Source organism: Zootermopsis nevadensis, unplaced genomic scaffold, assembly GCF_977971745.1.
Source record: "Zootermopsis nevadensis isolate Lab colony 2312 unplaced genomic scaffold, Znev_1.0 Znev_ptg000031l, whole genome shotgun sequence".
In the NCBI taxonomy this organism is placed as follows: domain Eukaryota; kingdom Metazoa; phylum Arthropoda; class Insecta; order Blattodea; family Termopsidae; genus Zootermopsis; species Zootermopsis nevadensis.
In genome coordinates, this window is record NW_028259163.1 from 4,519,765 (window position 1) to 4,539,089 (window position 19,325).

At 34.1% G+C, this 19,325-nt stretch overlaps 1 protein-coding gene across 1 annotated transcript; it reads left to right on the forward strand.

Annotated features, from left to right (window-relative positions):
• Window positions 1–570: 570 nt before the first annotated feature.
• Window positions 571–19,104, forward strand: LOC110827025 (uncharacterized). Its single transcript, XM_022058243.2, has 10 exons — window positions 571–1,303; window positions 7,882–8,056; window positions 8,960–9,086; window positions 9,751–9,894; window positions 10,317–10,619; window positions 11,298–11,435; window positions 11,635–11,893; window positions 12,826–13,229; window positions 13,742–13,933; window positions 16,004–19,104. The coding sequence occupies exons 2-10, from the start codon at window positions 7,916–7,918 to the stop codon at window positions 16,150–16,152; spliced, it is 1,857 nt and encodes a 618-aa protein (XP_021913935.2). The 5' UTR covers window positions 571–1,303; window positions 7,882–7,915; the 3' UTR covers window positions 16,153–19,104.
• The last annotated feature ends 221 nt before the right edge of the window (window positions 19,105–19,325 follow it).

Below are 19,325 nucleotides of genomic sequence, written 5' to 3' on the forward strand. Positions count from 1 at the left end.
ATCAAGCAGCATACAAGACCGCTAAGATTTAAATCTAACTTACATAATGAGATAATTAACGCCAGATATGAAGAAAATCCTTATTACGAAACTTTCAATAAACAAATCAAAATAAACCTAGCGGGATAAAATTTACCTTGGGTCCAACCACCATATAATAAAGGCATTTAAGTACACGTTCTTAACTTTCACATCGCTTACGAGTTTCGAGGTCTCATCTTTCGTCTTGGGGTAATTTAACCTGGAGAAAGATTTCAGAGGACGAGCTACGAGCTTACAATTCGCTTAGACGTTCCAAGAAATGCTTCAACAACAACGGAAATAGTTTAAACGCAACTAAAGAACAAGATAACATTGAGTAATTTTTAAGAAAGGAAACAAAATACACTGGGAAAGGAAAAAGTAATAATAGTGATTAGAGAGACACAAAGAGAGAAGAAGGGAGGTTCAGATGAAGGAGAACTCACAACTGGTGAAGGTACGGATAACGTATCCAAGTTACGAGATATTCCGAGACCTTGGTATAGCCAATGATGACTTCGCAAAATCTCCAAACGCTAACTCCTGCTTCATTGCCAGTTCTTCAGTGCAGTGTCGCTCGTTGGAATACAAGGTTGCGGTCTGGTCAATACTTGGATTGGTGCCCAAATCTGACAAAATACGTAATTTTTTCACAAGACATTTCGAATAATTTTATTATAGTAACACGTGTCTCAACTGAAACGATGTTAAATCGCGGAGATACTACTGAAATATACTGTGTGTGTGTTTCGTAACTTCAAGTATTTCTTACGTAAAGTGAATATTTTATGTATAAGTAACGGTGTTAAATACTTGTTTTGTAGTGAAAACAGCTTTTACTTTTAAAAATACAGTGATGTTACAGGATTTGAACACTGAAACACACTCAAAATTATTACGCAATAATAATTAGCAACGAACAGATGAAAACTATCGACATTGTACTGACGTTTGTATTTTATAAAAAAATATATCGTGTTAATTAAATCGAAATATGAGAACTACAATGTGGCATATATGTAACTATTAATAAAGTATGAAAATCATAAGGTGAAGAGTGTTCAATTATATACACGTTTTAATTTTGACATCACTTAAAGAAATTTTAACGAGTGAATCTAAAATTAGTTATTATATGTGAGTAAATTTTTTTTATGGTGGTGCAATATTCGGTGAGAAACTCCAGATAAATCGTGTTTGCAGTAACAGCATACACGCACAGAGAACGGGTGGACCTTATCAACAGTTGCGCAACCATCGAAGGGATATCATCAGCGCTCAGGTTGGTACACTTGCAACATGCCTACATTAATCAGCTGAGGATCGTACGAGACCATACTATGACGTCATACGTAAAAAAAATCGAGTTTTTAGAATCGATTAAATAAATCAGTTAAACCAAATACAAGAGACAAATATAATCAGTTCATGTATCGATAAGAGAAAACTGAATGTTTCTGATAAATTGTTACAAAAGATGAGATATTAAAGGCAAAAATTATTAATTAAAATAAAGTTTAAACTTCATCTGGCTTTAATTGACACATACTTTAAAATGAGATTGTACTATTTAAGGTTTAACGTAACACACGTGTCTGTTAAAAAAATATATAATTATTTTAGAAGGTTAATTTTTTTTAAAAAAAACCCACTGCCATTAAATTTCCCTCGTGGGAAATGTAGTCTTTTAGAGGGCCAATGTGGATACGCGAACATAGATTTTTTATAAGATATTGTAGGTGCGTCATATTGTGATTCTATTTAAATAGTATTAAAATATATTAAAATTGTCCGTCAATCACAATAAAGTAATATGAGATAAGTAGATGGTTAAAATATTATCCTTTGTTCCGTATCGAGTACTCGATTTACATATGGAACATTCCATCTAATTATCTTATATTACTTTATTGTGATTGACGGACAATTTTAATATATTTTAATACTATAGATTTTTTGTTTTATAGAATTAAATTCCATTTTCATATGGTATACCGTGTACTTAAATTTGTTAAGGTCATAAACCATTCTCATTCCTCGATGTTTAAAGGCATAATCGTTAAATGTTTAAAATATGAACCTTATAACAGCTCAGTCCGCGATACACGAACTTGGTGTTAGCACTTACGTAACACAGTGTAGTTGTACAACAAAGCCAGAAAGATTAATTTAAACGACAAACATAACTGTTCACAAATTGCTCTATATATTGAGGTTAAGTGATGTTTTTGTACCAATCCACTACAACAGAATACGACTATGAACTTGTTTTGATCTTTATTCTTTAAGCCAATTAATTTCAAGGTCATTTCAACCAAGTCTGATCTGATCTTAAGCACTAATAATTCTTACTCTGAAAATTCACGGTTCAAACTTATGCTGGTAATCCTAATTGTTGGTTTGAGTTCTTTTATGAGTATCCAAAGGCAAATCGTATCGGATTAAATAATACACAGCGAGTTATCAAATTCTCAGGGCAACACGTAAGAAGCTGTCTTTTGGAATGTTGCGCCGGACCCTGATGAAGGCAGTAATCGAATCGAAACGGCGTAATATTCCATAAGACAGCCATCTTCTAATAATTAATTTTTTTAATTTTTTTTTTTACTGGGAACTACGCAACTCGAAGGGTAACTGTTGCCACAATGAGAACAGACATTGATGGAACACATTTTCGTACATAACCTTGTGTTTGGACAACCTCACTTCTTGGGAGATCGAAACACGGCGAAAGATAGAAAACTATAATTAGTCTTAGACGTGTTGATTGCGAGGGTGTGGATTTGATTCACGTGGTTCAAAATAGTGTGGGCTGTGGTGGTAATTTTGGACTGTTGGCAACGCTGTAGTAAATCAAAGCTTTCTTGGTGGAAACTTCTTTACCAGTTAAGTGAATCTTCGATTCCCATGGAGTTACTCGGCATATATGCTGTTCACATAAGTGATAACATCGACCGGTCATTCAAGAGCGTTCTAAAACGAACTAGGCGTATATTTAATAACTGTTACTCGATAATAACCATCACTGAATATAACTTAATATCTAAAATAACGGTTATTTGAGTAGCTTTTTAAATTTCAAAAGGAGTGTGTAAACAGTCGCTATAAGATATTGTAGGTGCGTCATATTGTGATTTTATTTAAAAATAGTATTAAAATATATTAAAATTGTCCGTCAATCACAATAAAGTAATATAAGATAATTATATGGTTAAAATATTATCCTTTGTTCCGTATCGAGTACTCGATTTACATATGGAACATTCTCGACATGTTTCGGCTTTCAGAGAGCCGTCATCAGGTGTATGTTATAAACTCTTAATTCAATTACTAATTTTTAATTTTTCTTATCATTTCTTCGTTTTTCATTGTATCAACTTATTTGATGTGTTATATAACATTGATGTAATCGTATTGTCGGAGTGATGTTGATGCTGCGTATATTGGTCAGAGAAGTAATATCGAAGTTGTAAGAGGAGAGATCAGATGACGGCTCTATGAAAGCCGAAACATGTCGAGAATGTTCCATATGTAAATCGAGTACTCGATACGGAACAAAGGATAATATTTAACCATATAATTATCTTATATTACTTTATTGTGATTGACGGACAATTTTAATATATTTTAATACTATTTTAAACAGTCGCTTTTAAATGACAAACTGTCGAAGAATCAAATGAAACGTCGGATGGTTTCCATAGTTAAAATATTCTTTTTTTTTAAAAGTATTTTATTAAACAAACTATGTTATTAGCGATGTTGGATAATTTCCAGTCAACTTATTTGTAACAATTTTGTTTCAAAGGAAACCTAACCTAACCAAGAACCAGATTTTTCATAAAAAAAAAACAGGTCTCTTTACAAGAAAAACTAGTCATAATGAGGTAGTGTTTCCCTTATCACTATCAGCACTTCATAACTGTTAACTTTTCTAATCTGTCTCTATATAAAGATAAGACAAAGATAAACAATATGTCTACGAAACAACTTCACAGCCCTTTATGCAATATCGAGTGTAAGAAGTGAATATTAATATAAATTTCTCTGCTTATTATCCAGGTTTTAGATTCTTAAAGAATATAATATTTAGATAAATATGCAGGACAACATATGTTCTGGATCACGCTGAGAAAATTTGCATCAAGTACATTCCGAGTTAGATACATTACCACTAAGTTAGCCTTAGTTATAAAAATAAATAAAAACACGAAGTATTAGGGTAGGGATTTTTATATCCACTTAATGAATACGGAATTCGATATAACACACACGATTAAAATCGATTGTGATACAGAGAAATAACGTGAACTTCGAGAACGAGAAATTTAAAGTACATAGAAGGGAACTAAAATTTAAAATACCGGTTCCGAAGGGGGGGTGTTTTGGGGAGAAATGATTGGGGGGAGAATATATAAATGTGGGAGAGACAGGAGAAAAATTCTTTCATTAGCATTTTCATTCTTTAAGACGAACAAAGCTTAAAAGTTTCCGACAAAGACAAACTTATTAACGATGTGTTTCGGTGGTGGGAGAAAAAGAGAGTAATACGAAGGTTAATGAAAACGAATGAAAGAGAGAAAGATAAGAAATACAGGACGATAGAAATTAAGAATATAATAAAAGAAGAAATGGGAACTGAAGAAGGAAATATAAGAAATAGAATAAAACGGAGTGAACAACCGATAAAGGAAAGGAGACAAAGAAAGATAAGGCGATAAAAGTAAAAGAAAAGAGTGAGAAAACATGAAGAATTCTAGAGGACAGAAAGACAGAAGAAAATTGTAATAAAATAAAATGTATCACGAAATAAAAAATAAAACAGAAACGATAATGAAAAGAAGAAAGACAAATACGAAAAAATGAACAGATTAAAAGAATAATGAGAAATTGAGAACAAATTAAAGAACGAAAGGAAATTTTGAGAGTTAAAATTTGTTTAAAATTAAAAAGAACCCGAAACACCATCTTCATGCCAAATTCCTAACACGTATCAGTAGTGTAAACTCTAGGATGTTGAACTGAAGAATCCAAGGTCTGAGAGATGCTTTTAACCTTATGTCATGACCAGCTCATGCCAGAATTATAATCGCTTTCTTAAACTATACGTATATATAGAACGAATTAGAAGTTAGGAAAAAGTTCTAAGACCAGATGTTCAAACAGCTGTCAGGCAGACAAAGAAAGAAATTAATTTTTCTGAAGGTGGTGTTGGGGAAAGACCCCTGTGAGACATTTATGCACAGTCAGAGAATACAGCCTTTGTTCTGATACTTGAAAGTTCCCAGAACGTCCATAAGATTGTTACAAATGATGTCATAATTCGTGAGTTTGCTTTTATTAAGAACATGACGATAAGGAGACAATTCAAACAAGGCTCATGACAATTCACTTAACTTTATCCTTTATTTATTAAAGCAAAACATAGGCAAATATTAAAACGCGGAAATATCCACAATCTAAATTAATATAATCATTTATTATAACGACTTGTATATTACGACCCGTCAAAGTTGACGGAAATGAGCATTTTTCTTGTGTTGAACCATTCCAATTTAGAATTATCTTTGCAAATCGTACTGAAAGTACAATGTTAGTGACATATAATTATCACTATTTAAACAGTTTATGTGTTTACTAATTTAAAACGTACTGTGAAAAGATCCAGTGTGTGTGTGTATATGATTCAAGCTAAGTGTTTAATGATGTTTTAAATAATTTTATTTGCGTGGTTATGCTTTATTTCGCAAATCGTTTTTAAGTTCGTAGAATTTTTTTAACATAAATGTTACATATTTTCAATGGCACGTGCAACATGACCGTCTGCTGTCTACAGGTCATGGGTTTGAACTATTTTTCTTTATCACACAGTGAATGGACTTTGTGCAAAAGTTAGATTTTATTATATGTTCACGAAGGCATTACAGAAATTACTTAAAACGTTTTTCTACAACTATTTTAGAATTTATTTCATACGCGATAACGCTGGCAGAAATCAAACAAGTATTTCTGATACAATAAAATCAGATTCAGATAAGGTTAAATCAACCTAAGATTCCTATTACGAGAATCATTCAACCTAACCTGTAATTCAACGTGGTGCAACTTCGACAGTTTTTGTCAAAACATCGCTCTTTGTTTTAAACAAATTCTCTCTTTCTTCGTCAAGAGGAAAGTTAAGGAAATATATCACGTCACCATCTCTAGATGTTAAACACGTTTTGTAACAAATTATTTACTGTTCAAATTAAATATTTACCTGTATCTACGGACTTAGAGACTGACTATTAGTGTCTAGGTAATAGTATTTAACGTTCATGTTTCATTTCCACAAGATAGTTTGTGAAAATTAAAGTTGTTTAATTTTAATTTTAACCGTCTAATTACAATAAAATATTTTATTAAATATTAAAATATTATTACTACAATTAACATTTAATATTTAAAATTAAATTAAACAATTATAATCATCACAATATGACGCAACATTATCATCTCAAAAATTAAAGTTGTTTATGAAAACAGCTGTTTATTCTGAGAATAAGATGACCTTAAACAGGGTTAGTGCAAAAATTGTGTAACTACTGAAAGTTAAAACAGTCGGTACATATAATTACCACTTTGCTCCAAAGGGTTAATATCATAGACACAGTGTATTTTACAAAACAATTCCTCAAATGTAATTCAACTACTGTATGTTCGTCAGAGTTTTAAAATTATAGACTGAAGTCACGTTGTGTGGTTGGCACTCCTGCTTAATTTCCGAGAGGTTTCTTGTTTAAATTTTATGGGAAGAGATCGTCGAATGCGAGAATCGATAAATAACTAGATAATTAAATGTATTTCATAAATGTTAACCTACAGTAACAATGACCTGATGGCATAAAACCTCAGATAAAACTAAGTATCGCCTTATTTTGTAGAGCACATAACCTAAATAAAAGCATACTGCCAACACTGCAGAATATTGCAATAAAAAAAACCCAACTCGAGCTTATCAGACAATCATTAATTTGGTACAGCACAATGGCATGCTTGCACTGAACCCAAAAGTTGTCACTGATGCCAGTTGAATCCAGATGGTTGCCTTGTGAGTTATTATAAAAACGATATTATATTACGACTTTGCACTATAAAGTTACAAACAGATAAACCGAACTACTTTATGGAATACTTCTGAATTCTTAATCAGTTCGAAACTTTTACGAAACGATTTGGATGTGAGGTACGCGGTAAGATTGTGTTTTGTTTGTTTCTTTTCGTGTCGGTTTGAATAGCCTGCGTTTGGCAGCCATTTTATTTAAGCTTTGCGAAATGGCACGCGCCCATACAAACAATAGGTAAAATTATAATTTTGTATAAAATTTTTGGATACCAAACGGGAAAAAAAATTAGACAATTACATGGCACAATTCTCCATATTTAAACTCCTCTCAGTTTTCAACAAGATGTATCTGATGGTTTTAATAAAACTTTATCTTTACTTGTAGATAATTAACACATTTTAGGTGGCATTCGCCACGGTGGTCTAGCGGTTAGAACGCTGGCCTTGTAATCCTGGGGTCTCGGGTTCGATTCCCGGCGGTGCCCGAATTTATAACTTGTGTTGGGCAAGGCCGTGGTCTAGGCAACACGGAGTTTTCCTCCGTGGCATCCCAACAATTACTCCATTCACACAGAGAAGAAGGCAATGGCAAACCACTTCTGGATCATCTGCCAAGAACGTATATGAACAGGTCCCAGTCCGAGAAAAGGATGGAAGGATCCTGTTCATATGGACCTGTCGTCAGACAGAACACTAAATAAATAAAATAAAGGTGACATTAGTTAATAAATGGGATTGTTTCTTCCTGATTACAGAATTGTGATGCAAAGCTGATGGTATACCGACACGATGCAGGGAGGAAAAATCACGACGAAGGACAAGAACCCTGCAGAAGGAAAGTGTGATAAAAATACGACTCAGAAAGTAGAATTCGTGGCTCCAGATGGCGGTTGGGGGTGGATCGTCGTATTTGCATTTGCTCTTTGCAACGTAAGTTATTAACTTTTCACTTCTGGCAAACCTACTGCCAGAGGATTTACAACGACATCGCTAACTGTTAATGAATAAAATACGATTCAGCTGATGGACTAGAAGTACTCACTCCATGGGACCAAGGCCTTCCTTAGAAGCCAAAATTCCCTCAGCCACTCGAGAAATTCCCAACATTTTACGTTCATTACCGTGTTCACAAGAGCCAGCCACTTGAACCAGATGAATCCAGTCTATACCACCACATGCTATTTCTCTAAGATAAATTTTAATTTTTTCGTACCACCTACGTTTAGATCTTCCTAGTGGTCACTTTGTTTTGGTTTGTAAAAATTTATAAATAATTACAAAATTTTTACAGGGACCCCCCCCCCTCCAAATAATAAGAAACTGGTAACATTTGCAAATTTACATTCTTACCTCTAGAGAAATTAATGAACTTCAAGAGTAACTATAACAACATTTAAGAACTAAACACATAAACATTTTGTGGGGTCATAACAGCTGTTCGCTAATTTCCAACAAACTTTCGGACTTCTTAAACCAAACGACTTAATTACGTAACGTATAGGGAGTAATCGAATTGAGCTCAAGTGGGCTATTCTTTGACAAGTCGAGAAAACAATCGACATTTAAAAGAATTCCCTGCACCACGGAATGAACGACTGCTAGTCTAGAAATTAATACTATGGATCCCAAAAATTCATCGTGTTCCCAAAAGCCCACAAAAGGCCTGTACCCTGAACATATAAATTCAATACACAATCTCACATACGTCTTTTAATATCCATTATTTGATATTTCTTCCTTTATACGTCTAGGTCTTTCAAACTGTTTTTTTTTCAGTTTTCTTTGCTAAAATTTTATACGCATTTCTTATCTCTCATATGGCTTTATTTCCAGGTGATAATTGTTCCGATTCTCCAGTCCTTTGGTTTACTGTTCAGGGAAAGATTTGAAACTTTAGAAATATCTGGCACTGATGCATCCGTTATTATTAACGTAAACGCAGCGTTTGGAATGATACTTGGTAAGTAATTTATGGTTAATGGACCTCGCGGGAAACACATAAAAGATATTTTTTTTAATTTCTATGTTATTATTATCAGTTTACATTTGCGGTCGATTCTCATATCTCGCAAATTCCAGAATCTATACTCAACATTTAACACTGTTCATTTAATAACTATGCTCAGTAGTTGATATACCGTCTTTGATTCATCAGAAGAATGGAATTGAAGTGTTTGCCAAAACATTGTAAAACCAAAATTTACACTGCTTACTTCAAAGCCCAAATTGTATGACTGCAACTTTTATGTTCCTGAGTCAAAGTAGGAGAACACGTTTCACAACCGTATGAAGTATTTGCAATTCAAGGTCTGCACGAAATATTTTGGAATTTCACCCCCCCCCCCCCCCAAATTTATCTCCAGAAAATTTTGACATTTCCCTTTATTCCAGCCCCAAACAGACCTCTAGCTGCAATACAAATATTTCGTGATTATTTATAGCCATATTTTGTGTATTGTTTTCGATAAGTGTTGTTAGTTTATACTCATATTTAAAAGTGCAAATACTTTGAATTAAATTTTAATATAAGTACGAATTTACGTCTGATTAGGAAACTTTTGTTTTCTATAATTTTTTCTCACCTGAAAAAACAGAGGTTACTAACATAACTTTATTTTTTATAGGTCTTCTCACCGGATATTTACTCAGAAATTTTGGTTACCGCAAGATTTCTATTGCTGGTGCAATTATAAATTCAATCGGAGTAATTCTAACAAGCCAAGCTAATTCATTTGGTTTCTTCCTGTTCAGCTATGGCATCATCTCATGTAAGTTAAACGCAAACGAAACAAGACATTACAAAAAAAAAGTATACAGAGTGTCCCATAAGCCCACGACTTGACAAATCTGTTATAAAAAAGTCAAGAAACACTCAATATTTTATGAAATAAAAACGTTCATTACCGTATTCACAAAATCACGCCATAGGCCCCTACCCTGAGCCAGATGAATCCAATCCACACCCAAATGTTACCTTCCCTACAAGAATTTTCATATCTCACGCGTCCTACATTCCCCGTCCATCTCATCACCATTGATTTGATCATCCAAATAATCGGCGAAAAATATAAATTATGGAGATAATTATCGTGAAGTTTTATTTAGCATCGTATTTATTAATTCTTCTTTGGTGCAAATATTATTCTCTTATGACTCACATATTTATATATAAATATAATAAATATTTCAGCCGTAGGATTCAATCTTCTGGCTTCTGGTTTAAACCTTGCCATCAACACCTATTTCCGCGAGAGACGAGGCAAAGCTGTCGGATTTGGGACTACGGCTATGGGACTCGGCCCAGTGTTCATGCCTCTAGTAATCAGCAAGCTGATGGATGTATACGGGATTATGGGTACATCGCTTATACTCGGAGGTCTGTCCTTGCATTCGATCGCGGGAGCTCTGCTCTTACAACCAGTGAAATGGCATATGAAACCAAAGGAAACCACTCTAGCAGCGATGGAAAATGGGAACGAAGACGACGAAGCTGGTGAGTAGACAAGGTGAGGAAACCTGAGACAGTCAGTCAGCCGTCTGCCACCCAGCGTAAACATCAACATAACCTCATTTCTTAGCGACTTACGGGTGTCAAGATTATGAGGTGAAATTTATGGAAAATGCAAATAGGTACATATATTTGTTAGTAATTATTTAAGTTAACATGATTTTATTAAAATATCAGATAAAGCTAATTCCTCTTTAAACCCTTTTAAAATGATCAATGTTAACAGGAAGTATATGAAGAGAACAGCTACATATATATAACACTTATCATGGCTATATTTTAAATATCTTTACCAACATTCGGATAAAAATAAATATACAAAATTTATTTTAAAATGTAAGCATTTTTTATTTATTTCATGTGCAACGTGCAGCGCACGTGGGATAATTCATAAAATCATACAAAATTTGAGACTTAAGTACAGATCGGAGGATAATATTAAAACGAATCTGAACAAAACATGGTTTGATGGTGGATACTGGATTCATATGGCTGAAGACAGCGTCCATTGGGAAGCTCTTTTGAACACAGATGGACACTTCGAAAGTTTTTTGACTATTCAATGCTAATTGCCATATTCTCAAATGACTCAGCCCATAAAATAGATGTTTCTATGTAGATATCAAATTTAAGGAATTAATGCTATGAATTTCCGTTATACAGAGGAACGGAAATCACTCCACATCGACGAGCCGTCAAAACGACGTCGAACTCTAACGACAGGATCGTCCATCGACCATGATATCGATACTCAATCTGTGTATGGCTTCGAGACCCCTCTACCGGAACACCGGGTAACTGGTACGTCACGCAATTCTAGCTCTGTGGCTCCTTTACGTTCGTATTGCAGGATAGGACTAATATTAAAATACTCTGTGGTCGGTTCTTGACAGATTAAAATTTCCCTATCACATTACCAAAATATTTACATGTTAACTTCGAGTTGTGTGACTTTTTTTTGGGATACACAAAAGATCTAAATATATCTCCTATTGATCAGGAAGAAGAAGATATTCGATGTCATCTTTTAAAAGGAGCACAACGCACGTGAACGATCCAAACACTCGACAGGCAGCCACCGAAATGAACTGGTGGGCTTCGGCGGCGTCTCTCGACACTGCGAACTTTGGAAGCAGCGTCAAGATAGACGATAAACCGTACGAACCACTGAGAGAAGCCGACGAAGACGACGATAAGAGAAACAAGGAAAAGAAAATCTCAGAGTCAGATATGCCCAACGTCAACTCCAATGGAATAGGGTGAGTAAGTTAGAATTTGAAAAATGAAACACAAAAATCATTTTACACCCATTTTTAAAACATTTTAAGGCCCAGTGGTAATTATACGTCCCATCTGATTCAATAATAAGTAACTATTTATGAGTTTCTTATAATTATCAGTGTAAAAAAACAATTATTTTCTTAAACAGAGTCAACCAGTTGATCTTTGTAATGGTTAAGCGTAGTGTTTTCTTCGCGGTACGGACTGAATTATTAAATATTATTTACGTGAGCTTCGGTTTCATTTCCAGAGCGGGCACTACCTGGGGACATTCGTAGACGCAAATCAAATTTATGTCCCCCCCTCCCCCCAATTTCTTCTCTCTCTCTCTCTCTTTCGGCTTGAAAGGATGAAACAAATTTTGAATACAACGCTTTCTTTACATACGTAGAATTAAGCTTATGGATGCAAATACTTTTATTTTATACTGTGTGTTTCTGACTAAAAATTTAGTCCTTCAAATCGCTAAATATTTAAAACTGAATAAATTTAATTAATTATACATAAACGCATGCATGCATGTGCGCAGAAAAATTCCAGTTTTATTAAATATAAAACTATAACGATGCAATATAACAAAATCTTAGCCAAATTCTGTAATTTAAGAGTTATAAATCATATCAAAAATTGGTAATTTCCAGATGACAATGTAGGATTGAAGAAGATTCACTTCAGTTTACTGTGTAAACTAAATTATAAAATAAACATTGTTATAACCTCTTTGTCATACTATTAAAAATTACGTTTCTTATAATGGTATTTATAAGATTATTTCGTGTTAGTTATGTTACCTGTTCTGATAACAGAATTTTCTCACAACTACTAAAGCTTTTAGTAGCAAACATAAAATGTTCTACACTTAATAACACGTTCCATTACGAGCTAATATTTCTATCGTAAACTGTTTCAGGCTTATGAACAAAAATGCGAACACACAAAACGGTAAGAACTCCGCCAAGGAAAAGGAAGATGACGAATCAGAAAGAAAGGAAGACGAGATAAGTTTCTGGAAAAGGATTAGGAGAGGCATTGTGGCATTTTTCGACCTAGGACTTCTGAAAGACCCCATATACGTGAATTTGATGGTTGGCATGTCTCTTGCAATTTGCGCTGAACTAAACTTCAGTCTCCTAACACCTTTTATTCTCAACGACAAAGGATTCGACACCGATCGCACTGCCATCTTAATGTCTATAATCGCTGGTCTCGACATTGTGTTTCGGTTCTTCGCACCCTTCTTCAGTGACTACTACAAGATAAAAGCTCGAGTCATGTACATTATAGCATTAATTATGCTTATATCTTCGAGAACAGGTAAGTACATAGCGCAGTGGTCTATAATAGTCCGCACTACTTACATAAATAAATGTTAATATCTGCGTAAATTTATCAGAAATTTCGTGACAAACTGTTCAGATATCAACCCATACAAATAAAGTTAACTCATTCAACGCAGGGAGATAAATTTTTGGTTAATCAGCGTTGGACGAACTTAATATTGCATTGCGTCTGTGAAAATGGAAGGTAAATTAAAAGTTATCGATATATATTATAATTATACTTATTTACGAATAAACTGTAGGTAAGTTAAACATTAAATTATAATACCAACAAAATAGCAGGCCAACAGCTGATGCAATAATTCCACCTCGTTAACTTATCTAAAATCTTTATTTTCTCATCTAGTGTACATAACCTCAAAACTTTTCTCGCTTCATCATCACTTTTAAATTTACGTTTTGTCTAAGGCCAATATCATAAACAGTAAAATAGTTTAAAAAAACACAAGTTACCAATTAACTGTGAAATTATATCTTTTTCTGCAGCTTTAATATTCTCCCAGTCGTTCGAAGCTGTGATAGCAGTGTCCGTGGCTCTAGGAGTGGCTAAAGGCGTTCGTACCGTTTACATGACAATAGTTATCCCGAGCTACGTTCCAATCGAACGCTTACCTGCAGCCTCTGGCATTCAAATGGTCGTCAATGGAATTCTCCTTATGGCTTTCGGACCACTTACTGGTAAGTAATGCGTACATATTACAGACATATGTTTATAAAACGATACGATAAAAATCGATATGTGCGGATGTCGACTTATTTATTGCTAGTCGAGTCGTTAGTATTATGTTACAGACATATGTTTATAAAACGATACGATAAAAATCGATATGTGCGGATGTCGACTTATTTATTGCCAGTCGAGTCGCTAGTATTATGTTACAGACATATGTTTATAAAACGATACGATAAAAATCGATATGTGCGGATGTCGACTTATTTATTGCCAGTCGAGTCGTTAGTATTATGTTACAGACATATGTTTATAAAACGATACGATAAAAATCGATATGTGCGGATGTCGACTTATTTATTGCTAGTCGAGTCGTTTGTATTATGTTTTGTATTTAGGAGTCCCGAGTTCAACCACCAGAACCTATAGATTGAGGTCTTGTGACGTTATCCTTAAAACCTACTGAACTACTGGTGTAGATTCTTTAAATAGACAATGACAACTTTCAAATCATTCTCAATTATTAGGAATCGTTCTAAAATCCAGCGCTATATAACCTAATCAAAAACCATTATTTCCTCGATTTTAAGACGTACATTTGATTTAGTAATAGGGTTTGAGGAAAAAAGATGCCATATTGATTATTAGACGCCGTCAAATGTAAGACGCAACCCGATTTGAGAAATTTTAAAATGTGAAAAAGTACAACCTAAAACCAAGGAAATACGGTAGTTAAAAATACAAATAAATAAATCAGAATACCAGTCACTCAGACTTTTTCGCGTCGAATATAATTGACTAGTAAATAATGGGAAAGTATGTAGAACAACGCGGTCGTGGCCTAATTTGAAGTATTATCCAGACATCTCAAGAATGCAATTCAGGAATGCTAACCATTCAGACGAAATCCACTATTAACTCAATGGTAAAATAAACACAGGGCATCCAAGAAAGAGATGGAAATACTAGTTCTTATTCTGTGATGAGATATCATGACACAAGATTTATGAGACGAAAATCCAACTAGTTCATCAGGAATAAATAAACTAATTATTTAACACAACCTTAACATAAATTCATTTATCAGGGAACTGTCAAAAAGCGTATGTTGGGTCAGTTTCGCATCAAGGTCACTCAAGGTCAATGACAATAAGTGACCACACTGCGAGCCGCCATTACTGAAAACGAAATAACTAAGTTTGCAAAAGTAATACGTTCATTAAAATCAGGAACTACTTTTTTTAAAAAAATTAATTATTTATACTAATTGCGCCATGTATACCATTATCGTGCTTAGTTTTCGATTTTACTCAGAAGTTTTTCGACGAAATTAGGTACTTCAAAATTTACACTAAAAGTTGTCTAACTCCATGATGCAGAGCTACAGAACTTAATATAGCTTAACAGCCCCCTCAATGGTCCCATATTCTGAGCTATATAAACGTAGTCCACAATATCCCCTATTTTATAAAAGAAATCATTTTAATATTATCCTCCAATCTAGCGAACGAGATTTGAACTCAGGATCCCTGTGTTTGATCGGTCAAGAACTCTAGTACCTTAAATAATCTTCCTTACTGTCTACACTGATCCTTTGAATAATTTAGTCCGTACCGCAAAGAAAACACGACACTTCATCAATACAGAAATCAAGTTTTAACGCAGTTTAAGGAAATAACCACTGTTTAAGCTGAGAATCCTACGAGACCCATAGCACAAAATGCAGAGTTATTGATTAAGAAAGCAGGTGGTACATATAGTTACCACTGGGCTTTAAAGAGTTAAAATAAATCTTCGCTATGTTTTGAGTGTTACAGAAACTGACGAAAACCACGTGTCAATTTTATTAGACTGTTTCAGACTGAAAAATCCTAAAATTATTCATCGCAGCAAGAAATTTATCGATGTATAACTTTGAATTTCACGATCATGTTCAAAAGAATTCATTACTTATTCCTATCTTGAGCAAAATTATGACAGTCCATATACTCCACCTTAATTTTTAAGATCCAATTTAATATTATTCTGTAATGTTCGTAATATTGTTACTAATTCCTTGTTTGGTTTCTTTGTAATAGGTTTGATACGAGATGTGAGTGAAAGCTACGATTTATGTATTGGCTTCATAAACCTACTGACTTTCGTAACACTTTCAATGTGGACTTTGGAGATCGTAATAACTCATTATAAACAAAGAAACCAGCAAAATACAGAAGATAGTGACTAGAACTTTGCATAAATTTTAGTAATTTGTCTACGTGATAATCAACTATGTTAATGGCAAACGGAACACTGTGATAAGCTGTATGTGGAACCAAATGAACACAGACCGTAATTTAGTCTAAAAAAGAAGAAAATGAAAATTTCCCAGCATGGATTTTAAGGAAATGAAACTTAAATCAAGCCAGTAACAAATTTAACCCATGATGACGACATTTTCAGAAGGACTAGCAAAGAAGGATTAATGCCCGTTAAAGTGATTAATATGTGACGAAAAATTTTGAATTTGAGACTCTGATGACGCACGGTTGATGACATTACCTGCCGAAACGTCAGCATGAAGTGGTACTTAGTTAAGCACCTTTGACAACTTCATTACAAATATAATATACCATAATAATAAAATGGTACTTACCTTCATTAACTTTTATTCTTCACGTGAATTAGTGAAGCGCTGTTATTAGAATCAATGACGTGTCTTAAATACGGAAATCTGACACGGATAATAAATATCGGGCAGAAAACCTTAAAGTAAGATACAATCGGGATGCGAGGATAATATTAAAAAAGATCTTGGAGAAACGGCGTGAATATGTCGATCTAGTAATGGACTTCATATATAGAGTTTTAGGTTAGGTTCTCGTGTATGGTCTTGGCGTGGTGACGAGAGGAGAGACAAATATAAATATGATCTATTTATTTTCTTTGTCTTCTTAATAAATAGCACGGAATGCGAGGATAATATTAAAAAAAGATCTTGGAGAAACGGCGTGAATATGTCGATCTAGTAATGGACTTCATATATAGAGTTTTAGGTTAGGTTCTCGTGTATGGTCTTGGCATGGTGACGAGAGGAGAGACAAATATAAATATGATCTATTTATTTTATTTGTCTTCTTAATAGAATAGCACGGAATTCGAGGATAATATTAAAAAAGATCTTGGAGAAACGGCGTGAATATGTCGATCTAATAATGGACTTCATATATAGAGTTTTAGGTTAGGTTCTCGTGTATGGTCTTGGCATGGTGACGAGAGGAGAGACAAATATAAATATGATCTATTTATTTTCTTTGTCTTCTTAATAGAATAGCATAACTTAAACCTTAATTTCCTATAAAAAAACGAATTTATAAACTCTACTGAAAAGTCTCTCCAGTTCGATATAATTTCTATATCTTCATCGGATGACGCAGAAGTGGACAAACTTGTAATTCCAAGAATTTAAATCCATGATGTCGGTACTTATTGCGATCAGATGGGCTGTCTAGTACTTTTAAGCGTCTTTTTAAAACATTACTGTAAAATCTTTTAAGTTGAAGTATTAATTGTTACAAACTCTAATAAAAAACTATTTATAGTATTTCCATAGCGAGTTAATATTGTACATATTAATTTTATATTAAATAAATTGGTAAATATTTATCAGTAAAAATAATAGTTATGGTACGAACGATGATACGAATTGTTGGGTTTCTGGACTTTGTCCAATGTCCAATCCAGATTTTATTAAACCATCAGAACCCTTCAGAATCGTCAAATAATGATGTTTCTACTGATGAAGAAGAAGAAGAAGAATAGGCCAGTAATAATAAGAAGCAGAAAAAGTCGACAAAAATGTACATTAAAATTCCCGTTACAAAATACAAGAAAACTAAATTATAAAAAAAATATATCAGAAGCAAATATATTACTACTATGGATCAACCGGATGAAAAATAAGCCAAAATAAAATTTCAAAACTATTTTACGCTCTACATGACGAAAATCACCACAGAACTACAAACATGACCGTCATTAATGACATTATAAAGTGTCTTGTTTTTATCCAGGCACAGTGCTTCAGAAACTGAATATACTTCAATCCTCGCATTTTAAAATTTTTTTTGCAGAGGTAAGTCTTCGACTTGGCTGAGCCCTTAGAATTATCACTCGACGAAAGAATTTTAACAATCGTATATATTCATGACTGCTCGTTCAATGGGCCGAAGCGATTATAACTTTTCTCTAGCCCTTTTATACATTTATAGACAGAAATTTGTGCAGTTTTTGAAATTCTGTGTTAGGATAACACCAAGATGACGTATAACGTCCATGATAATAGTCACGCTTAATTTGACCCAACTACAAAACAAATTAAATTATGAAGATTTCTGTCTTCTGGGTTATTGCACTGTGTAGTCTGGTCGATGTTAACCAACGTTTCAGAGGTCATACTGCCTCCGTCATCAGGGCGATGAATATGCCAATAGGGTGTGAGGAGTTGGATTTTATAGGCAGGGAAGTGAAAGGTGTAGCCTGCCCCGAGCCAATGGGAGCAGGTATGGGAGTGGACCAATGGTAGCACGTGGGCGAGGGTGGGAGAGGGAGAGAAAGGTGAGTGTAGTTGTATGGATAAAGGCCCTGACTCGGCCCTTTTCAGGGCCTTTATCCATACAACTACACTCACCTTTCTCTCCCTCTCCCACCCTCGCCCACGTGCTACCATTGGTCCACTCCCATACCTGCTCCCATTGGCTCGGGGCAGGCTACACCTTTCACTTCCCTGCCTATAAAATCCAACTCCTCACACCCTATTGGCATATTCATCGCCCTGATGACGGAGGCAGTATGACCTCTGAAACGTTGGTTAACATCGACCAGACTACACAGCGCAATAACCCAGAAGACAGAAATCTTCATATTCACCGCTGTGAGAACCTCAAGTCTTACAAATTAAATTATAATAGAACTGTTAGAAAATTGATTATATCAGAACCAGACAGGGAGCAGTGGTGAATAATTGTTTTATACGTCGTAACAAGATTGAAAAATACGTATCTGAAGAGGTACACAGGTTTATCAAAGTTAACTTCGTTATTTTACGTAAATAATTTCGACGACGAAGGTAAAGAAACAGGAACATAAATTACAATTCTTTCTCCTGTATTTTGTTCAATAAACATTATATTTAAAAATATTTCAAATAGAGATTATTTACTTCAATCAAATCCCTACATTACATAGCGACCCAGATCTTTGTACATTAACCTGTTCTTAAGAAATTTTTCAGACTTAAATTTGATTTTTGCCTTTAAACGGACTGAAATGCCAACTTCTAGTACGTGACTGCCAAAATCAGACTTAAAAATCTATTAACGATACTTTTGAAATAGAACGTGAGTTGCCGCGGGGGGAGGG